Below are 26,093 nucleotides of genomic sequence, written 5' to 3'. Positions count from 1 at the left end.
TTTTTAGATTTTGCTCTTTAAAATTGAGATTTACAGTTTTAAAAAAATCTGGATTCACTGAGATTTTACTATTTATATAATTGACTGGAAAAAGAATTGCATAATTAAAATACTGTACCTTCCATTCCATTTGCCAGAGGTGAGCTGTCTGGTAAACTGCTTCGTGCAGTTCGGGCACTCGCTTTCCCTTCAATATTTGGAGACTTAGACACACTGTAAGACATATTTGATGGAAGGGTGGACTTTAGAGGAGGACGTCCACGTTTTGACTTTTGTCTCTCTTCATCTTTTTTATCATCCTTTTCACTGTCTTCTTTATTCTATGTAACAATAAAAAAGTTCTATTAGGATAACATTTTGAAATTGGCACTTTTCATGCAAATTTTATCCTATTAGTCCCTATGGAAAATAGACACAGAAAAAGACTATAAAAGAAAATATTTTACAAGGAATACTGTTTTGGCTTAACAGTTTGTAAAGATTCCAACAGAATACTATATAAAAGTCTATTTCCAACTATCTAAAGCAACCTAAGGCAATACTAGTGTGGGGGGAAAAAAATCACTTAAAGACTATTTTAAACTTGAAAATATCTTTTTCAGACTAATGTTAAATATTATCCTAAAGTATATCAAGTTTATCTCATTGATCATGATTTGGCAATCATGAAGTAACATATATTTTAGTTATAACATTCTTTTTAAGCTCCTCTTCAATTCCAGTCAAAAGATATTTATGTCAGAAGAGTTATGTGGGCAATCAATATGTACTAACTTGACTATGAGCCAGGTTCTGTACTAGGAACTGAACAAAAATGAACTATTCCCGATCTCAATAACTTATAAATACAGAGTGAGTCAGGGGAAGTCATTATAGCTAGGGAAGGGAAGGCAAAGAAGGGAGAAGGAATGAGAAAACTCTTATAACCTTGAAACAAATTAGGAATTTTGAAAATTGATGAGAACTCACTGTAAGCATGGAGATAATCATGTACAAAAGTCAAGAGACAGAAAATAAGATTATCATTTAAGTAGTTATCAGTTTTATTGGTTTGCAATGGTTTACTACAAAACTAGAAGGACAGGTTGGGGCCAACTTGTGAGAAACTTTAAGTGCAACAAACAGATTTACAGTTTACTCCAGAGATAAAAAAATAAGGACCAATTAGAGTTTACTAGGTAACTGGAATGATGTTATCAGACTTGTGCTTAGGAAAATCACTTTAACAGTAATATGAATTAGAAAGGGGAGAGATTTGAGTTAACTGACCAATTAGAAGAACTGTTAACAATCTAGGGAAAAGGTGATAAGATCTTGAATAAGTTTGGTGACCATCTGAATTAAGAGAAGGGGACCAATTCAAGAGAGGTCATTGAAGTAAATTACAAGAAAATTTCCTAACTTGATATATAGAGTAAGACTGAAAAGATAATAATCTCATTAAAATAATCAGCCTGCATGACTGAAAGGATAGTGGTACTCTCTAGAGCAAAATTCTTAAACGGTGGATGGAAATTTTAAAGGAGGTTGTGTTAGTGAATGTGGGGGAATGGGAAATTATAATTTATTATCAGTAAATATCTGCTCTGAAAACCTATTTTATATGCCTATACACCAAGGATCACATAAAAATTTCTTAGGAAAAAAGAGATTGTAAGTGGAAAAAGTTTAAGAAGCTGTGGTCTAGAGAAATGACAAAGTTCGGAGCAAGAGTGGATTTAGGGGAAAAGATGATGAGTTTTGTTTGGGACATACAGAGATTGAGATAGATATAAGCTCTCTAACTCAATTTCCCAGGAGGCAATTGGTGACAAGGAATTGTGCCTTGCAAAAATGACTTGAATATATAGATCTGGGAGCTATTGGCATAGAGATAAGGATCAAACATATGTTTGATAAAGTAGATGAGCTCATCAAAAGAGAATATTTAGAGAGAAGATGGTACAGAATGGAACCTTGGGGAATACCTTCAGTCAGGAAGTTTGTTATGGATGATGATTGTAAAGAAAAATGACAAAAAGTAGATCAAAACTGAGGGAAACAGACAAAAATAGGAGTTAATAATATTAAATGCTGAAAAGAGGTTAAGAAGAATAATAACTAAGAAAATGTCATGAGATTTTGCAATTAAGTAGTTTTGCTAAACGGTGACTTTGGAAAGGACAATTTTAGTTCAGTGATGAAGTTGGAGAGTAGACTGTAATGTATTTAGAAAAATAAGGAGGAACTAAAAGCAATGAGTATAAACAGATTTCTCCAAGGAATTTGTCTGAGAAGGGAGGAAGAGTTATATAGGACAATGGCTTGTTGGGTTAGTGGGTACAATAAAGGATTTTTTTTAAGATTAGGGAAGACTTGTCCATTTATAGACAATGAGAGCAAAAATGAAGGAACCAAAAGGAAGGGGCTGAAGATTAGATAGTGGCGATAATAGTGGGATGAACCTACTGTAAGACTGAAGAGTAAATATAGAAACTGGCCTTATCAAGGAAAGGGCTATCTCTTCACCAGACTCTTTTGAGTAAAGAAAAAAAAAAAAAAAAAAAAAGGATTTTATAATAGGGTTGTCAGATGAAGATAGGAGGAAGAAGCTCACAGCAAATGGGCATTATTTTCTCAGAAAGTATGAGGCAAAATCTCAGGTAAAATGGCATGAGGACTGAGTAGCCACAAGAAGTTACTAGAAAGAAGTTTGAAATAGCTGTTGTGTGAAAAGGGACAAAGAATCTATATGGAAGGAATAATAGGACTGCCTTGAGTCTGTATGAGTCTAGTTGAGATCAGAAAACACAGAAATGTAATAGCCCTGGTTCACTGTTTAACTACCTGCACCTTAGTTTATTAGCATATAAAAGCAGAGAAGGGACATAGTAAGAATAATCCAGGGTGAATGTCTGGAAAGGCATGAATAGCAATAGGACAAAAAAGAAAGACTCAATAGTAGAGGATGCAATACAGAGTTAAATTAGTCAAGTGGAAGGTAAAAAATGGGAAGGAAAAGAGTAAAGTATATCCAGAACAGGGGTGATGGCCTAGGGAAGAATTGAGGTGTGAAGGAAACCTGATGAGGACCAAAAAAAAAAAGATAAGGAAAGCATAAAGAAAGGTAAACTAATAAAAGGTGATGAAAAGAAAAAATGTTTTAGAATTTTCAATCATAAAATCAAAAATTTTCAATCATAGAAACGATTAAAGAGAGAAGTATTTCTGTGTTTGAGACAGAGAGTAGGAGTGAGAACTGAAGTAACTGAAAAAATGGGAAATAAGAGTGTCTGAAGGATGTAATGGGCTAGAATTCTGGAAAAACATACTTGAAACAAAGTGTTAACTCAGAGGAATTGGTAAGACAATGGTTATCTAGTTTAGCATGGTGATTAATAGTTCTCTAGTTCAGTGTATGTACTTAGTACTTAATAGAGTTCTACAAGATTGACACCTACAATGATGTAATTATTATAGAGTATATAAGAGCCAACAAGGACTGGCTGAGAGACATTCCATCTTTGAGTTGACTCCTGTTGGCTCTCCTTCTGCTTCCCCCACTCAGACCAAAGCCTGTCTGAACGGCCTCCAGAAAGGTAGCCTGGGTTCCAGGCAAGGAAACAGACTGTGAAGGAGACAATAAAGAATTTAGACTTTATCCCTGGCTATTCTCATGGTGATTACTCAGATGAAACGAAGGCTGGTCAAAAGACCTCCAGAAAGCTAACCAGAACATTACAGAAGGAAGGCTGGATTTCCTTATATAAGGTAGGACTTTGGAACAGGAACAGTATTAACCAGGTCTTTCAGATTGTGTGATAAATGTGTATACAGTGAACTTCAGAAAAGAGATGATGGCAACAGAATCTAGAAATGATCGTCTCTCTTGTGTTTTTTACATGATTTATGTGTTACATATTTTATATAACTATGTTTTTATATATTTACACACACATTTGGATGGAGGCACTAGCAGTTGGAGGTGTCATAGAGAAAATAATGTTTGAATTTAGTTTTCAAGGAAACTAGAGATTCTAAGAAGCAGGTGTATATTTCAGTTATAAGGGAAAGAATGTACAAAGCCATACAATGTTTTATGCAAAGAACAGCAAGAAACCTTGTTTAGTGAGTGAAAGAGAGAGATAGAAGAGAAGTCTGGAAATCATGAAGGCATTTTCAAGTCAGAGAAGTTTTAATTTGATCATCAAGATACAAAGGTGCTTACTGAGCATGTGAATAACAATGTTTAGAGTTCTGCTTTAGAAAAAATCAGTTTGGTAATCTGGATGGGAAATAGACTAGAAGAGGATATATTTGAGGCTGGGGGACCAATTAGAAGGTTACTGCAATAGAATAGATGAAGGTTGTGATCTAATAGAATAGATGAAGAATGTGATCTAAGATAGCTGTATTAGAGAAAAAAGAATGAATGAGAAGGCCTTGGTGGTAAATTCAACAAAATTTGTCAACTGACTTGATATATAGGGTGAGATAGAGAGTCGGGAAAAAGCCACAACTGTCAATTTAAATGACTGGAAAGATGGTGGTATTCTCAAAAGAGAAAATACAGAAAAAAGAGGGGGTTAACATGAGGGGATGACTCTAATACTAGTGACTCTAATCACTAGTGACAGTGATTTCATTTTTGGACCTACTGAACTTGAGATACCTATGGGAGATCCAGATTGATATGTCCATTAGGCAGATGAGAATTGAGTCAGGAGAATGTTAGAGCTGGATATATAATTTCTATACTGAAAATGTTTGCATAGTTGACAACTCTCAGTAAATATCTGAAAATAACATGTACTAAAGGATGAGCTACAAGTTTGTTAATACACCTTAATAAAAAGTTGATGTTATTACAGATACTAATCTATAGACATTACTTTAGTTTTTTTCTTCTGTTTTCTCTTTGGTCCACCTTTGTCCAAAGGCCAGATTATCCTGTCAGCCTTCACCCATTCATCATACCTTAAAATAAACAACACAGAGGTTTAATAATGACAAACCATCATAAATTGCAACTCTTCTCCAGATATAAAAGTATAGCTAACATCCAATAAAAGTTTTGTTATCCAGCATGCTGAGAATAAAACAAGATCTAGTTAACTAAGAGTTGGAATATTATCATAATATCTAGAGATTACCATGTGACAACTGGAAAGAATTTTTTTTTTTTAAGTTAAAATAAATAGTAATTTCAATTTTTAAGTTGTCCCTGTATCACTTAGTTTAGAGGAAGGGAAGACAGGACGAGCCTGGAATAAGAAGGGTGAGAGGGTGGAATTATTAATGGAGAAAAGAGGTCAAAGGTAAGGACAGCAAATATTAAGCCTTTAAAAGAATTTCTGAAGCTTCTTTCTACCTGTACTTTCAACATATGGAAATTGTAATTCTAACTCTGAGGGGTAGAGAAATATTTGTACCAAGTTTATTAAGTTAGTTAATAAATCTATAATTTCAGATTTAAAAAAAAATTCAATGCCCCTCAGCTTGATTCTTTTAATAAATTCCACTTCCACTAACTGCTTTAATGTTTTTCCAAATTACCTCTACCTAGCTTCTTATTTTATTAATAAAATTTTATACAGAGTATTGCAAAAGTCTCAATGGGATTTTAAAGATTAAAACTGCATACCCTGTATTTGGCATGTCTGTCATTTTAGAAAATATATGAAATTTGGGGGAAAGAATTTACTTTATTTATTTTTCAGTTAATTTTCCTTAGATGTCAAATTATGAGATGACAATAACTATTTCCTCCAGGCTTTTTCAAGATGTTTAAATAACATTGGTGTTGGTTATTAGATTGGAGCATATCAGAAATACCAGTTTCTAGAGTTTTCTGGTGCCAGATAACACAGCTTTTAGGATATATAATACACAAGCATATAAAACTTTAAATAATAATACCTTATATTTATATAGCACTTTTCACATATAGTATCTCATCTGATCCTCACAACAACCCTGTAAGGTAGTTTCTGAGAGGCAACGTGGTAGGTATAGTGGAAAGAGCACTGGATTTGGAGTTAGAAGGCCTGGGTTCGAATCCTGGCTCTGCTACTTACTACCTGTATGACTTTCCTGGGTCTGTTTCTTCATCTGTAAAATGAGCAAGTTGGATTAAATGACTTCTAAGGTCTCTTCTAGTTTTAAATTCTATGATCCATAAAAACTGAGGCTTAGAGATGTGACTTGCCTGAGGTCACACAGAATAGTTAAGTGGCAGAGCCTGTCACTCAAATACAGTTCTTCTGACTCCAAGTTCAGTGCTCTCTCCATCATAAAATACTGTTTAAAGCTGAAGTCAAAAGCATTCTCCATAATCTGAGACTATGTAATGTAGGAAATATGACTATTCTGACAGAAACAGAGATAAATCAAGAGTCTTTCTGCCTCCTCTATTTTTGGTTGGAACTGGTCTTGATTTCATTCCTAAATTCCTAGGGATCTCCACATGTTATCAGCAAGTAATGAAGCTGGAGCCCTGTCTAGTTTTTCTGCAAATTCTTGGGTTATAAATGGCATTATGATGTACTGAAAGAACAATCTTGGAATTAGAAGACTCCAAGTCTTGATTTAAGGCCCTGACTCTAACACTGTGACCATAGGCAAGGCACTTACCCTCTATGAGCCTCAGTTTCCTCACCTGTAAAATGGGAGTAATAATATTTTCACCAGATAGCTCACATAAAAAAGCTATATAAATGTGAGGTTTTTATTACTGTATTTCTGAGTAGTAACAGTGTCCCTCCCCTCCCCTCATACAGAGCATCTTAGTAACTTTCTAATGCCTTTAGCAATTTACATGTAATAATGTGCATTACAGTTATCTGTATAGACATCAAAACTTTGTATCTATTCCAGCATTTAGCACAGGGCCCACCCTTAAGTGGTAACTACTTAGTACAATGTTTGCTGCATTTTAAGTATAAAGTGAAAAGTTCCTAAGGGTTTACAACAACTGCAACGTCATAGATAGGTCCTACCTGGCCTCAGAGCCAAGGGACACCCAGAAAGTTGGGGACAATTCCAGGACTGACCTGGGGCTGACCATGGCTGTTTCCAGGGATTCAGAACCCTGGAAGCATCTCAGCCTTGTTAACCATTCTCTGAATCAGGGACAATCTTGAATCTGGGTAGATCCTATTGTAGCTGTATTGGTGGGACAGAATAAAATTAGCCTTTGTGGATTGAAGGCAAAACAAAGTTTACTACAGGATTTCATTAATAATCTGGTTATCACTTTATCACTTGGTTTATCATTTTAGAAGCTGGGCAGTGGCTGAGATAAATGACAAGGAAAGTTGGAAAACTTAAAAAAAAAAAAGAATGCAAGCAAGGATATATGATGAATGGTATAAATGTTTCAGAAAACCAAACAGACATACTGGTGATAAGCATAAAGAATATACAACAAGGCAAGATTTCAAAGGAATTAAAAAGCAGGAAATAATGAGACCCAGGGATAAGTTATAACTAAAATCAATATTCATAAAATCTGACTTTTCCTGAAGTCATCAATACAGTTTAATATTTAAAATGTATTAGACTACATATATGTAAAAATATTAGATGTTTAATTTCTTTTTATGCAGCAAGCACACAGCTTCTAATATTTGCTATGAAAGAACAGAAATCCTATACCTCTTGTTTGAGGAAGAAGTACACTGATATTTAAAATGTTATTTAAAACTAGTTCCAGGTGATTTATTTTAATACTGGGACAGTTTTTATCTTAGTTATATAACTAAATTGATCTAACTTTATATGCTATAAACCATTTCCTTTTTATGAAATCCAAATGATCATTTATTCCTAGTGGAAACAGTATGCTACCTATAATTGAGAATTAAGATCCATTTATAAGGAAATTTCTTTCCTTCTTACCTGACATTCCATCCATAGTAATGCACCAAGTATAAAACCTCTCCATCATCAATTTCAGTACTTTTAATACTGGCTTCATAAATTTTCTGAGTTTTTCCACGTCCATATTTTACTTTTACTTTGGTTCCTGTTAGGCAGGGCTCTATGTCCTCCTCATCTTCCTCCCCTTCAGATTCCTCTTTGTTTTCAATTTCCTCCCTGTAGCAAGTTATAATATTGATAATGCTACTAATTATGTAATGGTAAATAACAACAACAAACACAACTACATGGGCAAAGAAAAAAAAATGGTGCTGAATATTCACTACCTATTTAAACATTACCTTCATAACATGATGGAGGAGAAGGAGAAGAAGGAGGAGAAGGAGAAGATTATCATGGACTAGTAAGGGTTTAATTAAGTAAAGGTGCACTGTACCAAATGTCAACTCAGACACTTCTTAAAGGGAAAAAAACCAAAGATGAGAGAGGGACAAGAACAATTTTGGCAAATAAAATAAAACAAAACAAAACAAAACAAAATAAAATGCACTGAAGCATCACAACAAAGATGTTTTCAGGGTCTGTGCTATGGATGTCCTACATGAGAAATTGATCCACAGAGACTTTTTAAAAGACTTTTTAAACTAAACAACATAGGATGAAGCAATAATACCATCTTGTAATCAAACCTTCTTTGTGAAGAAAGTTAGATTGGGTTTATTTATTTTACACTGACAAGAATAAGGGCCTGTCTTTTTCTTGCATTAAGAAAATTTTTTTAAGCTTCATGATCCATCCTTAGAAGGAGCTCTGTACGTTAAATCATCCAATGATATTGAAAAGTGGCTTTGAGAAGTCAAAATATTATATATATTTATCTTAGTTTATTTTCAACCTAACATCTACCAGGAGCTTTTCTAGTATTAGAGAGTATGAGATTCTCATAAAGGTTATACCAAAATTAGTTAAGTTACAATATACTGGTTGGTTGGATTTTTTTTTTTAAATTGTTTTTGTTTGCAGGGGGTAGAAAGGGTCTAATTATGATTTCATTGATACAGGGAATTCTTTGCATAGAAATACCTTCCACTGATAAAGTTGTTGACTTTTTTATGTCCTGTGACCTCCTCTAATTTATAATCCTAGTGGATTACTTGGGGAGTACTGAGGAATTAACTGACTTATCCATGCCATATAGCTAGTATGTATTAGAGGCAGGATATAAACCCAATTTTCCTGCTCCCAAGGCCAGCCTGCTATCCACTTAGCCACATTGCCTCTTGAGATTCTGAATTAATCCTAAAAAAGTACACAAGTGCTAAATAATCATTGTAAATGCCATTTTGAAACTCCGGTGGCACTAATGTTTAACAATAAAAGTTAACTGAGACAAAGCTGATGAATTAGTACAATCAAATACTTTATTATACTGCACAGGTATAAAACATCAACATAGTGACCACTGGGTCATCCAATACAGAAGCTGTGATGGTCTAGTGACTATTACAGGATAAATTTTCCATTTTCTCCAATGACCATCTGCCATTACAAGACAACTTGAAGCTTGATATTTCTCTAAGACTTCTTCCTCACTATGATAAGACATCATCAGCCTGTCATTGATATTTCTAAATATTGTGGTTATCCTTGTCCATCATTCTAAAACTAGCTATGCTGTCCGCATGATACCATTTTGCATTTAAAACAGGGAAATCTGGACTCACAAAACAAAAGTCTTTCCCCTTTTTCTTTGTAAATTAAAAGTTTTTTAAGATTCAGAATTTTCACACAAATATTTACCTGAATGCATATTTTTAGAATTCTACACATAACTTAAAACTCTCAATTCTTACTATTAAGTGTCTATTTCTAAACCTAATTTTTTTTTTTTTTTTGCTTTTTTTCACTTTTCCTAATTCTCTCTCTAGGACTTCTCTCTAAATCTTGGTCACAACTGAAATGGAATTCTAGTTCACTGTTGCTACATTCCTTTCTTTATAAATTTTGCCATCAAATTAACTACACCTGAAAACGTCTCCCTCTCATATTCATAGTTCTTTTTTTCTTCCACATCCATGGCACATTTTCAGTAGAATGGTCACTAATTTCAGGAAAAATCTGTATATAAATGTCAAGTTTTCCCAAATATTGACTGAATACAAATTTCCACAAAGTTATCTTCAAGAATATAATAACCATAAAACCACTAACCTAATGGAGATGGCAAATTAAGAAATACTATTGTGTCTTACATTATTATATTTTATAAGCCTTGTATGACAATGCTTCTAGCGCTTGAAAATTATTCATCTATTTTGTGATCTTCATTTATAGCAGCAATGGTCATATAGTTTAGTAATACAATCAGAAGCTTTGTTCTAATTACCATTTTCAAATGGTAAGTGAACAACATAAAAAAATATGGCTTCTCTTAAGCCAAGATTAGGAAGGATATTAAAAAAGGAAACTTTATTGATAAGGCATGGGTTATATAAATTTAGCTTTGAGTTTCACTTTACAAAAAAAGGTCACTAGTGCATGCCACTTATTCTAATAAAGTAACTTGGCAAAGAAAAATGTCTGAGACAAAGCTAACACACACAAACACCTACTAGTACTGTGCACCCATGTGTTTGTTAGCTTCCCCACATTGTACCTTTTTTTAAATGGAATTTTTGCTGGCGCTGTTTCCTCTTGTCCACTTCCTCCATTTTTCTCCAGCTCCCTTCCCTGCTGTCAACTGCAGGACCTTTCTTTTGACTGGGTGGCGCAGCCTTCTTTGAGGCCACTGTCTAGGGCACAAGTGCTATTAAAATGGTGCGACCAGTTTATTCTCCAGTTCCGTAAGGCAATACACATCATCTTCACAATGTGTCTCGCCTTCACTAGACAAGAGGAATGAAGTCCCAATAAGAATATGTTCCCTCAAACCTGAGTCACTAACACAGGAACAAAGTGCTACGATAATAAGAGGCAAACATTTTCAAGGAGTAAACATTACTTATTGTACCTCTCTCGTCTTTTCTCTTCCTCTTCATCTGAGTCTTTGTCGGATTCCTCCTGCTTTCTAATTTTCTTCTCTTTTGGCTTTGGTGTGTTTTTTTTCCCCAGTAGTGCTTCATTTTCCTTTTTCTCTATAATGTCAGATTCTTCTTCTATATCTTTATTTTCTTTATTATTATCCCTTAATTTGTCTTCTGTTTTTTCTTCTTCATTTTCTTTTTTAGCAGGGGTTAGATCTCGAGCAATTCTCCTTCGACCCTAAAAAAGAGAAAAATACCTTGTAAAACAGCTATACCTGAAAAGGAAAAAAATAAGGAGAAATCATAATGCTAACTTATGACACCATTATCTGATATGGATATTAAATTTGTTTCCTTTTAAAATAATTATGCATACTCCTGAGTAGAAGACTGACTAAAATAGTTGTGATAAAGGTATTGCATTTGTTGGCTAGAAATTACACAAGAAACGAAAAGCTTTCTCCCCCCTCATAGAACATAGTATATGTTCTACTATATTATGAAGTGAATAAAAACAATACATTTTCCTTAAATGGATGACAAGGAAGCTTGCTGGATTGATAACAATTTACTTTATTTCTAGAAGATCCTTTTAACTTACTCTAACGTTCCAAACTGAATCTAAAAACACAACTTATTCCAATCGTAAGACTGGAGATGTAGGAATAAAAGATCTCAGAGGTCTTCTAGTCCAACCCCCTCAAGTTAAAGATAAACACATTGAGGCTCAGAGGATAAGTGACCTGTGGAGATCAGCAAAAAGGAAGAGATCATCCATTGAACTTTCAATCCACAGTGTCTTATAGTCAGTCAGTAAACATTTGTTAAGAGCCAATTAACTATATGGGAGGTACTGTGCTTACATTGAGGATATAAAAAAAGACAAAAGACAGTCCCTGCTGTCAAGGAGCTCATTGTCTAATGGAAGACACAATAGACAAATGACAATGAACAAAATAAATGAAAGATATAAATCAGAAATAATCACCAGAGGGAAGGTACTAGAATTAAGAATTTGGGAAAGACTTCCTTTAAAATGTGGGATTTAGAGGCTTGAAGGAAGAAGCCAAGAAAGCTAGGTAGTGAAAATAAGAAGGAATAGACATCAACCTGAAAAAAACGTCCAGAGCTGAGAGAAGCAGCATTTTGTTTGAGGAACAGCCAGGAAACCAGTGTCATTGGACTGAAGAATTGGTAGCTATTGGAAAGCAGGGAGGCATGTAAGAGTTAAAACCACTGGAAAGATGGGATGAGAACCAAGACATGAAGGGCTCTGAATATTAAAGAATTATATATTTGATTCTCAAGATGATAGAAAGAGTTTATTGAGTAGTGTGGGGTGACATGGTAAGATCTGAATGTTAGGATGATCACTTTCAACATCTAAATGAAGGATAGGCTCGGAACAAAAACCTAAGGTAGGGAAACCAACTAGAAGGCTATTTCAGTAGTCCAGATGAGTTGATAAAGGCCTGTACCAACATGGTAGTAGGTTCAGAGGACAAAAAGGGGAGTGTACAAGAGATGTTGCTATGGTGAAATCTATAGGATTTGGCAACAAATTGGATATGAAAATGAGAAAGATTAATGAAGAAAGACTCCTAGGTGATGAAGATAGATAACTAAAAAGATTATGGTACCCTCAATGATAATGGGGAAATGTGGAAAGGTCTAAGAGGAAAGATAATAAATCCAATTTTAGATATGCTAAATTTGATATGTCTAACAAGCAGCTGGAGATGCAAGCCTGGAGGTCCAAATTATAATCGACTGAAAATTTTTGCTAATTCAAAAGTCATAAGCAACCAAGCCCTAATTTGTTCAATGGCACAAAATATTATATATAATTTAATGAAAACAAAGGGAAAGCTACCTTGTATTTTTAAGTATTGTACTGAATTTTCCACTAAAAATAAAGTGATATAATAATCATTCCAATTTTGGATGTTATTTCCCCCAAATTCAAGGGGATGAGTATATTTATTATTTTGTACATTCAACAAACAGTAATTTCATTTCAGTTCTGCATGACTTAATTCTTCCTAAATTCAAACCATCATGAATTGAAAATTCATTTCTTAAAATGATCACAAAACAAAAACAAACAAAAAACCTTAATTATACAAAAATACGACTTATAAAGGATAGAGGAAGGCCAGAGCCTGCCCTCCCTACTTTCCCATGCCCCTATCTTTACACACATACACCCCTACCTTTCATTCTGATTATAAAGTTTCACATTTATTTTTGCATGCTAATTTGCTAGAGCCATTAATTTTATCTATTTCTTCTCCAAATTCTACTGTCTTGGAATGATTTTGAATACTATACTTATCTGGCATAAAAATACAACTATGCATAAAGATTTCTGGATATTTTTGGAATTCATTACAGCTCACAGCCTTTGACAAATGATTAGAAATCTTTTTTTGCAAATCTTTTATCCATTTTTTTCTCTTTTAAACTTATTCTAAATTTCCTCCTCAATGTCTTTCCTTCCATTTTTACAACTGTGAATTCTCTTCAAATCTATTTTTTCCAGTATTAATTTCATAATCCTGAAACTAAGTACTCCTCAATATTCATCTCCTCTTTTCACTCCTGACCAAATTTTTTCAGTTCAAATATTGTGTCCAAGTAATTTATGAATTAAGAAAACTTCTACAATATAACACCATTCACCACCTACAAAAAGTGAGTCAGAACATTCCATTTCAATGATTACTCTCAGGAATATTATTACATACTCACATAATACTTAGTCATAGAATTTAAGATCTCTTATATTATTGATATTTTATAATTCCTAGGATAAGTATATTAAAACAAACACAAGAGAACACTATTTTTTTTTTACCTTTCACAAAAATACCATACATTCTCCTAGCCATATCAGACCTAAAACTCTATTATGAAATGGCAGTCATCAAAATCATTTGGTACAGGCTAAGAAATAGACTAGTAGATCACTGGAATATGTTAGATTTACAAGACACAATAGTCAATAACTGTAGTAATCTAATATTTGATAAACCCAAAGACCTCAGCTTCTGGGATAAAAACCCACTATCTGATAAAATTTCTGGGAAAATTGGGAAACAGTATGGTATTGACCAACATCTAACACCCTATTTCAAGATAAAGTTGAAATGTAATCATGAGTTAGACATAAGGGATGATACTACACATGAATCAGGAGAGCAAGGGATAGTCTACTTCTAAGATTTTGGAGAAGGGAGGAATTTATGGCCAAAGAACAACTAGACAACATTATGAAATGCAAAATGGGGACTGTAGATTACATTAAATTAACAAGGTTTTGCACAAACAAAGCCAATGCAGCCAAGATTAGAAGAGAAGTAGAAAGCTGGGAAACAATTTTTATCGTCTTATAAAAACCTGATAAAGGCCTTATTTCTAAAGTACATAGAGAACTGACTCAAATTTATAAGAATAGAAGTCATTCCCCAATTAATAAATGGTCAAAGAATATGAACAATCAAATTTCAGAAGAAATTTAGTCAAAATTCAGAAGAATTTAATTTCTATTAAAGTCATTTCTAGTCATATAAAAAAATGCTCTAAATCACTATTGATTAGAGAAATGCAAATTAAGACAATTCTCAGGTACCATCTCACCTCTCAGTTTAGTTAACATGATAGGACAAGATAATGATAAATGTTGTAGGGAATGTGGGAAAACTAGAACACTAATACATTGCTGGTGAACCTGTGAAATGATCCAACAATTCTGGAGAGCAATTTGGTCCTCTGCCCAAAGGGCTACTAAACTGTGCATACCTTTTGATCCAGCAATTTCACTACTGGGTCTGTATCAAAGAGATCATAAAAAAGGGAAAAGGCTCCAACATGCCAAAATGTTTTTGAAATGATAAGGAACTAGAAATTGAATAAATGTCCATCAGTTGTAGAATGACTGAATATGTTATAGTATATGGATATAATGAAATATTATTGTTTTATAAGAAATTGATGCTGAGTGAAGTTAGCAGAATCAAGAGAATATTGTACACAACAACCACAAAATTATGAATTTCTGATCGAAGATGATCAACTGTAAAGAATTTGGCTCTTCTCAACAATGTGGTGATTCAAGGTAATTGCTACACTTGGGATGGAAAATGTTATCCACATCCAGAGAGAGAACTGAAGTTGCATGTAGATTGAAGCATATTGTTTTCACCTTTTTGCTTGTTTTTCTTTTGATTTTTCCCCCCTCTTTTTGGTCTTATTTGTCTTGCAAAACATGACAAATATGGAACTATATTTAGAATGATTATATATATATTATATCAGATTGCTTGCTGTCTTGGGGAGAGAAAAATTTAGTACACAAAAGTTTTACAAAAATGAATGTTGAAACTTATCTATACATGTATTTGGAAAAATTAGATACTATTTTAAAAAAATACTACATACATTCTTAATAATACTTAAAATAAAGCAAATAAAAATTAGTATTATTCACTTACTCTTGGAGATTTTAATTCTATTTCTTCTTTTTCACTTTCACTATTTGAATCAATGTTTTCTTCAGGTTCACTTTTTACTTCCACTAAAGGCATTTCTTGCTCCACTTTCACAGTTTCTTCCATTGATTCCTCTAGTTTTTTAATTTCTTCTATTACTTTTGGTTCATTGTGATGGATGGTCCTAAACTGAATATTTGCAGAACGGCAATATTCTTCAAAACCATAGAGATATCTAAACAAACAAAATTTCAAAGACTATAAATATTGCTGTTTAAAATTCTGAAGAAATAAGCAATGTTTGGGTAATACAACTTTAAAAAACTCTCAAACACATAATTTTTAACCTGAAGTCAGTGAATTTGTTTTCTTTTTACGTTAATATTTTTTAATTTGATAAACTGAAATTTATTATTTCAACATAACTGGTTTCTTTTATATTTTAAGAAACATTACATTATCACCACACTACCAAAAGAGTCTGTGACAGAAAAGGTAAAGAATTCCCATGTGATAGAAAAAAAAATTTTTTTAAACTAATAAATGGAAATACTAAATATAAATTTTTTTCCTTAAAAATGTCTTATTTCCAGTTATTCATAACTCATCCAGTTATTTATTAAAATATAAAAGGTTTATTTTAAGAAAAAACCATCAATATTTGACTCCCCTCAAACTCTATTAGTTATAGTCTCTCACTTGAATGAAGAGGATGTAGGGCTAGAAGGAACCAATTTTCCCAATATTTTAGGGAATATGGGACCTACCTTTAAAAATAAAACAATTTCCAAGATCTTAGGATAATCATTAGAAAACACATAATGACAAAAAGCTATTATCAATTCAGTTAACACTTATAAATAATTTTAGTATCAAGAATCTAAATATATTTTTTAAATTCTCAATAATTAAATGGATCTGTGATCTCACTGATTCTGTAGTTCCCGCCCATAAAGCAGATCACAGATACGCATCCATGCTTTTTCATCCTACATGATTTTTGTCATGTCTTCCCCAAAGTTCATCACAGGAGTCTATTGAATGTTCTTCCTCTATCTCTCCTGAAATCATGAGAGTACTGGTATATCACTCTGTCCATCTCCATCATTCTTTGCTTTTGTCTTGCTTTGACCAGCTCAACTTCTCTTTCTGGCATACAATTCTTGTATGACAGCCTTTACTCCTGTTCTTCTTCAAAGTTCCTTATTGATTATGTTGGACCTTGCTCACAACTAACATGTGATTTTCTATTGCCCTCTGGGTATTGCTCACATTTAGTTCTTAATAGGCAGTGATGTCTCACATCTTGCTGCTATCCAGGCAACAACAGTAAAATGTATTGAAAAGATCTGTTATGAGAAACTTGGGGTGAGTATAAGTTCCCTGAAATTTCCTTAAAGCAATTCAGCATGCTCTCTTCCTTCTTCCAACTTTGGGTCTAATTTTTTGTCCATCTGTATTGTCAGCCCCAAATATACATAGTATTGGACAATCTTTATAAGGTACAAGCCTTATTATTTATTTGGTCTACAGAGAAATATTTACTTTAAATAGTAAATAATAAAAATGACAATGCTGAGGATACAAATGGATTCAGAGGCCTTTCAACCACAGCTTGGAAACCACTAATACAATCTAATCTTTGCATTTTACAAATGAAGAAACCAAAACCAGAGATGGGGAGACACCTGGCCAAAGTTATAAAGAGAGTAAAAGAGCAGAGATGGAATTCATACTCAGATTTACAGACTGAAAATCCATGGCTCTTTCCATTGGATCATTTACTTCCTTCTCATTTAAAGAGATGAGGCTACATATCTTATCTTAAAACTTCAGATTAAAAATATTGGCCAGATCCTTAGAACTTGAAAAGAAAGTAAATTAAAACAACATAGTTCAAACCGAAGGGAAAAGAGTAACATTCTATAAGCTTCAGTTTTAATTATTTAAAAAAGTCATCTAAAAAGACCCTAATTGTAAGCAATGCCTTCTTGTAATATAAAACAAATTTAACAGTTCTTTATAGAAATAATTCCTTTAAGTATTTATTCTGCATACATAACCATACTACTTACTTTCTATAGGCAGTTTTTACATTGTACGAAGCTGCAGAATTCAAAATAGGAATGCCAAGGTCCATATAAATTTGCTTCCATACAGCACCACTATCAATCTGTTAAAAGTAAATTTCATTTGTTAATAATTGGGCAGGAAAACAATCACTATACCACTCTTTATGTAAGCCAAGCAAACACACAATGATAATGTTAAGTTTCCTCTTTCAACCAGATGAATACACATTCAAAGTAAACATTATTACACTTACATTGTCACAGCCACCTTGATGATAAACCAGTCGGAAGAGTTTGAAGAGATTTAGATCTTTATAGCCCAAAACAGGTGGTTTATTGATGGGAGTACCTTTTCAATATAAAAAAAAATTTTTTTGAATAAAAATTTTATTAAAATATAAAAGGTTTATTTCAAAAAAAAACTATCAATATTTAACTCCCCCCAAACTCTATTAGTTATAGTCTCTCACTTGAAACAATCAGTCAGCATCTTTGCTCTAATATCCAGCAAATACTGGAAAGGATCTTCAACTGGTATGAACAATCTAGAATTCAATTTGAGTCAATTCAGCAAACATTTATTAAGCGCTTCCTATGACAGGCACTGGGAATACAAAGACAAAAAAGAAATCCCTGCTCATGAGGAGCTTACATTCTCCTGGGGGAAACAACATGTAAACAGACAAGTAAACACAAGATAACTTAAGAAAGAATTACAGTACTATCAACTAAGTAGGGGAATTAGGGAAAACTTTTAGTAGACTGTACATTTAACAAAAATTAAAGCTCTTAAGAGATAGTTGAGTAGAAAAGGCATTCTAGGCACTTTAGTGTGTTGTGAAACATCTTTGCAAAGAGGGAGATAGGGTAGTGAGTTCTAAAAACAGCAAGTGGAACAATTTGGCTACAATGGAAAATATTCTAATTATATCCCAGGTACTTTGGAAGTTGGTGGGAAAATTGTTATTATTTATCTACTTCTGGCTAAATTTAACTAAAAAAACCAAAAAGTACTCTAATAACTAACTGTAATCAAGTTTCATTAGCAAAAATACTGTCCTAGTGCTAATGAAATAGGTCTGGTTAATTGTAGTCACTATTATTTCTGTTCCAAAACTATGAAGCAGAGTACTGACAGTAACACAAAAGAGGGTTTGGCTACTAATCCAGTTTTTTACATTACAACTGCTAGGAACAATTCAACACATCTGGTATAACTACTGAGAGTACAATTATATATGGCTACTTCTGAAGATCAGAAATGATTATATGACCAGATGAACATCTCCCAAGATACTTTTTAACACAAGTCAGGTGAAGTATTGAGTAGTTCAAAGAATGTATACTTCTACTTCAAGGTCCACTCTTATTGGACTTGACTATTAAAAAAAAAAAAAAAAGCTAGCAATAACAAAGGGAATTAATTAAGAGGGTGGATGAGGAGAAATTTATGTAAACATTTATGACATACTAGAAAAATAACTAACTAATTCAAACTGGAAACTAGGGGGTCTTATGAGCTACAACTGAGTAGATCACGTCTTGCTTAAAGAAAAAATATTTTAACATTAACTGATACTTATTTTATAAAATTCTGAAATAAAAGCTCACATAATTTTAAAAATATATATTTCCATAAAAAATATATTTTACATTTCCCTTTAAAAGTGTTAGCTATCATTGTTAGCTTTAATTTGGGGGAAAGGAGGAAAAGAACTAAATTTGTGATTTCTTTGGTATTACAGAACTGCTAGTATGTTAACTTTCTCCACAAATGTGGATTTGCCCAAGGTCACAGAGCCAGTATTTATCAGAAATAGACCTTAAACATAGGTCTTCTTGATTCTGACTGGCTATTTACTATAATATATTATCTCTATATTTAAATCCTAATGACAACAAAGATTTTTATCCTTTATAATGGATAATTGGACATCACTGGGAAATTATTCAAATGATATGTAATTAAAACATTCAAATTAAAACCAAGTAATTTTCAATAAATCATTTTCTTGTTTTAAAGATTATAGTGGTAGATTACCTCTGTCTTCCATAAACTTGTAAAGCTGTTGGAGGAAGTTGTCCCTCTCTTCAGGATCAAGCTCTTCTTCAGGCTGCAAAGATAAATGTTGAGTGAATTGCTGGGAAAGGGGCACAATATTCTCTTATGAAACTTTATTTTTTAAGACTGGGAATAAGAAGAAAATCTTCAAGATAAAAAAGACATCAAAAAAGACATTAAACTTAATATGTAAAATCTGCATACATACAAGGTCAACATGACTAACAATAACTATGAAAGCCAAAAGACTGAAAAATTCAAAGAACACTTAAGGAATCAGCTAATAAAAAACCCTAACAGGGAGCCTAGAAAACAGGTCAAAAAGATATAATTTAAGGATCCTTAGACTCCCTGAAAAATCCTGACTAAATAAAGAAAACCTCGATAAAATAATTCAAGAAATCATCAAAGAAAATTGACTATTAGAACCAAAGGGGAAACATGAAAGTAGAATAAAAGTACATTTACTCTCTGTGACATGTCACAGAAAGTAAAGAAAGATAATGGAGGATTATGAACATGTTTTAATTAGTTTTTTGAAGAAAAAAAGAGTAACACTAGGGAAGAATTGAGGAATAAAAGAGAAAAGCTTTCTATTTTTCATAATTGGAGTATACCAGAATAGTATACAAATATGTAGATGAGGGAGGCGTTATCTTGTGAACCTTCCTTTGATAAGAACCAAAATTACACACACACTCTCTCTTTCTCACATACACACACACACACAAACACACACACACTTCTCATCCAGCTATATCTTTGGACTTCTCCATCATGCCATTAGGAACCTCAAATTGGCTTTGAAACTCAGCTCTCATCAGTGTTCTCTACACCTAAGGCCTCTCTTATTTGTAGGTGGAAAAAACAACTCCTCTCAAAAACTGCAGTTGAGGAGAGATCCCACGTAAATGAAATCTTTTCATTTCCCATTTGGATTTTTCCATCATTCCCTCCCCACCCCCTGAGGGTATCATCTCTTCTTCAACCCTCACTCTTTTTCAGCTTCCTTTTGGGTTTTGTCTCCCTATTAAGATTGTAAGTTCTTTGAGGGCAGATGTCTTCATGTTTGTATCCCCAGCACTTAATACAGAACCTGGCACAGAAAAAGTACTTTAATTGCAAATTAAAACAATATGTTTAATGACAAACACCAACCCAAATATCCTAGCATTTATACTTTGGGAAAAATTTTACTAATCTAGTAGAAAATATCCCTGAGATTTTGTCCTAAGTCTACCTGTAAATCCAACCTGTTACCTAAGAAGTTCTTGTTTTGATTAAACTTCTCCTTAGTTGGTAATCTAAAAACTCAATTCAACAAATACTTGTTTTGTGTTGTTGCTATTCAGTTATGTCCAATTCTCTATAACTTCAGAGCACAGCAGGATCTTCTATCTTCCCAAAGTCTGCTCAGGCTTTTACTTGTCTCTCCCATGACAATATCTACCCATCCCATCCTCTGCTGTTCCTTTTTCCTTTTTCCTTCAATCTTTTCCAACATCAGGGTCTTTTCTAATCAATTCTATTTTTTCATTGTAACCACATAATTTAGGCTTCATCTTCAGTATTTGACCTTCCAATAAATAGCCTAGATTAATTTAAGTATTGACTGATTTGACTTCTTTGCTGACCAATGATCTCTCAAGTCTTCTCTAACACCACAAATCAAAAGTGCCTATTCTACATCCTAGCTTTACTTATAGTCCAATTTTCTCAGCCACATATTGCTACCGAAAAAAACAAAACAAAACAATTTTGACAATAGCGTAGCGACCTTTGTCAGCAAGATGATGTCTTTTTTTTTTTTTTTAAGCATACTGTCCAAGCTTTGCTATAGCTTTCCTTCCAAGGAGCAGGTGTCTTTTAATTTCATGACTGCAGTCACTGTCTGCAGTGATCTTTGAAGTACAAGAATATAAAATCTAACATTGCTTTCATTTCTTCTCCCTTTACTTGCCAGGAAGTAATGGGAACAGTTGCCATGATTTTAGGTTTAATTGTTTTTTTGTAAAGTTTCAAGTCAGCTTTTACACTTTCCTCTTTCATTCTCATTAGGAGGCTTAATTCCTCTTCCTTTTTTGTCATCAGTGGTACTGCTGCATATCTAAGATTGTGAATATTTCTCTTTGCGACCTTAATTCCAGCTTTTGATTCATTCAGTCTGATATTTTCACATATTTCTGCATAAATTAAATAAATAAAGTGGACAATACACAGCCCTGTTGTACTCCCTTTCCAATCTGAAACCAATACAGTCTTTCCGTGTTTGGTTCTAAGTATTGTTGCTTCTTTACCTATACATGTTGCTTCTTGGCATATAAGTTCCTGAAGAGACAACTAAGATGACCTGATAAGGGTCTATTATGTCCAAAGTATTGTACTTGGTGATAGGCACACAAAGACAGGAATTAAAAATCCTACCAAAAGAGATTATAGCCTATTGCTGGGAGGAAAAAAACCTTAAGAATTTGAGGAGGAGGAGGAGGAGGAGAATACTTTCAATAGGGATTTCAAAAAATTTTCTGTTAAGAAGTGACACCTTGGTAGGGTCATGACAGAAATTAAAGATCCAATTCCATTTGATGAACATTTATTAATCACCTACTATGTGCTAGGCACAATGCTAGAAGTAAAATTAAAACCCTGAAAGTTTCTCCTGTTTTACTTAAGTTTTAGGTGTGTTATATGTAAGGGGGGTGGGGAGGCAATACACAGGAGAAGAGAAACAAATTATGCACTGATAAGCCAATATAAAATACATGCAAAGTATTAAGTCACTATAGTGGCAGAGAACTGGAAACTGAGGGATCACTTCTCAGCTGGAGAATGCTGAATAAATTATGATATATGAATGTGAGTAGTAATTTGCTCCAAGAAATGAAGGGGACAGTTTTCAGATAAATTTAGAAAGACTTGCAGGAACTGATAGAGAATAAAGTGAGAACCAGAACAACAATAACAACTTTGAAAACTATAGAATTCTGATCATTGCAATAATCAACTATAATTCCAAAGGATTTACAACAAAACATGTGATCCAAATCTCAAGGGGTAATAAACTCAAGTGTGCAGACTGAGATGTTTTGGGAAAGGTCAGTGGGGGAATTTGTTTTGTTTAACTATACATATCTATTATCAAAAAAGGTAATAAACCACTGAAACTTAATAAAATCTATAAAGGAAATGTTTCTAGAAGATAATATTTTGTTAAAATTAAAGAGGATAGGTCAAATATAGGCTCAGTCAGTTTATTAAAGATATACTCTCGTGTGTGAAGAAATTCTGAAATGACAGAGAAGAAATAATGGGTTAAGTATTTGGGTTAAAATTAGTGGAAAAGAGAAAAAGAAGAGATTTTATTATGTAATTTCATATCACATGGATAAAAAAGAAAAAGATATCATAGTTCTGGCCCATGAGAATAAGACAGAAGTAATAGGAGCTTTCAATTATGGGGATATCTCTGAGACTTCTGCCAGAAACATCAACTAAAAATTCCCGAGGTAACTTACTGATAATCCTTCAATGGGTAAAGGACTAACAAAAGAAATTTCATTATGGATCTGACTCTCACCAATAGGGAGGAACTAATTGGTGGGATAAAGAACATCATCATTCCACTTTAGAATTTGTGACAGCAAAGAGAAAAACCAAGTGTAATTACAGGTGTCCTGAATGTAGGAAAAGCATATTCCAAATGGTTCAAACAAAGCAAAAAATTCATGGATTAAAATTCAATATGGTAAGTCAGTTCAAGATAAAGTTCAAGAGTAAAATCCTAATGACAAGAAAAACAATTTCATTGGCTAGGAAAAGGGGGGAGTTGGTTGGAGTGACTGATAAAAATGCACAGGAAACTCAGAAACTAACTTAGCTAAGAAAATATGTACACAACATAAAAGAAAAGGCAGGTAAGAAGTCTAGGAAAACACTGTGAGAAATACAAAATCTTAGAATGAGTTTAGATGAATAATAAAAATTTAAAACAACAAAAAGGCCTTGCAAAATATATTTGGGAAAGAGGAAGAACAACTCTAAGGTATTACCTCACATCAATCAAATTTGCAAAAGTGATAGAATAAAAGACAGAAAGTACAGGAGTTGTGAAAAGAAAAGCATGATAATATTTAATACTTAATGAACATCAAAGCAAGCATTGAGAACCTAGGGATGTATATTAAATATGGAAATTATGATAAAAATAAAACACATGTAAAGTGCTTTGCAAATCTTAAAATGTTATATAGATGTTAGATGGTATTATTAAATTTTTTTTGAAGTCCCTATATGGAAGATTCTAATAACAACAACAACAAAAAAGTCACTAACCTTTATGTGATAAACATTGTCTCATTTGATTCTCACAATTATTACCATAGTGCCTTGCATAAAGTAAGCACTTAATAAATATTTTATCTATCTTTTTTTATTACCATTCTAAAGATGACAAAACTTATAAGAATTCATAAAAGTAATCTGCTTCTGGGCACATAACTAAAAACTGTCATAAGTAGAATACAAAGTGAGGTTTTCCTGACTATCCCACTAAATTCTGGGTTGTTTGTTTTTTTTAAAAACATCATTTCATATACAATTGATTAATAGATTTATACATACCTTAACTTATTTTACTTAAAGCTATTATAGTCAAAAAGATAAGGCCCAAATTTATTATTTTGTAATAACAAACATAGTTAAATACATATGAATTTAAATGGTATAGAAACTGTTAGTATGCTATACTTTTTTAGGTCAATAAGATCATTCCTCTTTCTAGCCTCACTTCCTCCTTCTCCTTCCTCTACATTCCCCATTCAGAAAATAAATGAATAAAAATGACTGTGTCCTGCAGAACAGTATCATTAGGTGTGAGCTTTAGTTCCCGTCAGCTCCCAAAGACACTGTAGCAGAGGTTTCTAGTCTCAGCATGCAAAGTCTTTTTTTTTTTTTTTTTGGCTACTATCAAGCAACCTACTGCCTTTTGGGGGAGGAGTAAAGGGGTGAGAGAAGTTTGGAGAAAGGAAATACATTCTAAGGATAGGCAACAACTTTTACAAAGACAAGAATTAGAATGTTAATCTGGTTGGCATATATACCATATGAAGGAAAATAATGTAAACAGAAAGACAGATAGAAGCTATGAGATAGGCTTTGAATAATAGATTGAGAATTTGTCCTCTTGCTCTCAAACATACTCTCCTTGTAAACAAAAAATCTTTCTAAAACATCTAAATCTGTTTCTCTCCATTGCTTGAGTAAGCTCCCTATCTTCTTCATGCACTTTATGTTCAAGTGAAACTATCATACTGCCTTCATGTCTGTGTTTCCTTATCTCTACTTCTTAGATTCCCTGACCTTCATTAGAAGTCTTGCTCAATTATCAATTCTTATAGGAAATCTTCCCTGGTCCCTTCAATCAATCAATTCACAAATACTTATTAATCACCTCCTAATATGTTAGATACTTGGTTCAGAAAAATGAAAGTGAGTTAATATATGTCCTCAAGGAACATATATAATATTTATTGTACTAAACAGCAAAATGTCATATTATATTTTCTTCCTCATATAATCATGTACAAACATCCATATATATATATTACAAAATATATGTTGAATATCTAAAGAAGAATATTAACTCCTTGGATCTGTTTTTCTTTTTTTATATTTGTGTTCCTAATGTCATAGAAAGTTTTTTGAAATTAGAAAATTTTTAATAAATTAAAATGACCATTAGATTGAATTGGAATTACTGAATACGTTTTAAGCAAAGACCTGTACTTTAGGAAGATTACATTGACAACCATGTGGAGAATAGACTGGAAAAAGGAAAGATTGGAAGAAGAAAATTAATTAGGAAGCTACTGAAATAATTCAGATCAATGTGATAAGGGATTTAATTAGAGTGGTAGTTGAAAAAATTAAGAAAAAAGTAAAGCATCAAGAGAAATTCATCTCAGACAGAAACAGGAAAATATTGTAATCTTTTGGATGTGGTAGTTGGATAGAGTAGAATGAGGGTTCTCATATTAGATAAGGAACCAGCTGAGGTGACTTATGATTGTGAATCTAAATATTAAGATAATGGTGGTCTTAACTTAAGTCTAGAAAATATAGTATAGGGAAGAAGATAAAAAAACTATTTTTTTGGATATTATCAAGGTCGAGATGCTGAAGTGATGATACTGAATGTCTAAAAGCAAAAGCCTGGAGATTAAAATGAAGAGATACAGGTTCATCATATAGTTCTGAGAGTCATCTGCAAATCAGGAGAACATTCTACACAGTAAGAACAACATTATGGAATGATCAACTTTTTACTTGGCTCTTTTCAACAATGCAATGATTCAAAGCAATTCCAATTAACTTGGAACAGAAAGAGCCATTCACATCTAGAGAGAACTATGAAGACTAAATGTGGAACAAAGCATAGTGTTTTCCCCTTTTTGTTTGTTTGCTTGCTTTTTTTCCCTTTGTAGTTTTTTTTTTTCCTTTTTTGGACTGACTTTTTGTTATACAATATGACAAATATGGAAATCTTTAAAAGGATAACCTACTTAACCTATATCAGATTGCTTACTAT

The 26,093-nt window shown here is 32.9% G+C and overlaps 1 protein-coding gene across 3 annotated transcripts in view; it reads right to left on the bottom strand.

Moving 5' to 3' along the window:
- The window catches only part of ARID4A (AT-rich interaction domain 4A), an 82,093-nt gene that overhangs the window by 10,777 nt on the left and 45,223 nt on the right, over positions 1 to 26,093 (bottom strand). For 2 of the 3 annotated variants that reach the window (XM_031952644.1, XM_031952642.1), the window contains exons 12-19: positions 19,487 to 19,559; positions 17,700 to 17,794; positions 17,449 to 17,546; positions 15,377 to 15,608; positions 10,871 to 11,121; positions 7,879 to 8,076; positions 4,872 to 4,956; positions 119 to 320 (exon numbers count right to left, since the gene is read on the bottom strand). In XM_031952644.1, coding sequence (XP_031808504.1) covers positions 119 to 320; positions 4,872 to 4,956; positions 7,879 to 8,076; positions 10,871 to 11,121; positions 15,377 to 15,608; positions 17,449 to 17,546; positions 17,700 to 17,794; positions 19,487 to 19,559 — 1,234 coding nt within the window. The remainder of the gene's footprint in view (positions 1 to 118; positions 321 to 4,871; positions 4,957 to 7,878; positions 8,077 to 10,870; positions 11,122 to 15,376; positions 15,609 to 17,448; positions 17,547 to 17,699; positions 17,795 to 19,486; positions 19,560 to 26,093) is intronic. The other variant, XM_031952643.1, reaches the window with a different exon arrangement.

Source organism: Sarcophilus harrisii, chromosome 2 (assembly GCF_902635505.1).
Source record: "Sarcophilus harrisii chromosome 2, mSarHar1.11, whole genome shotgun sequence".
Taxonomy (NCBI): Eukaryota; Metazoa; Chordata; class Mammalia; order Dasyuromorphia; family Dasyuridae; genus Sarcophilus; species Sarcophilus harrisii.
The sequence above is the reverse complement of the archived record's forward strand: the minus strand, read 5'-3'. Positions and strand labels throughout refer to the sequence as shown.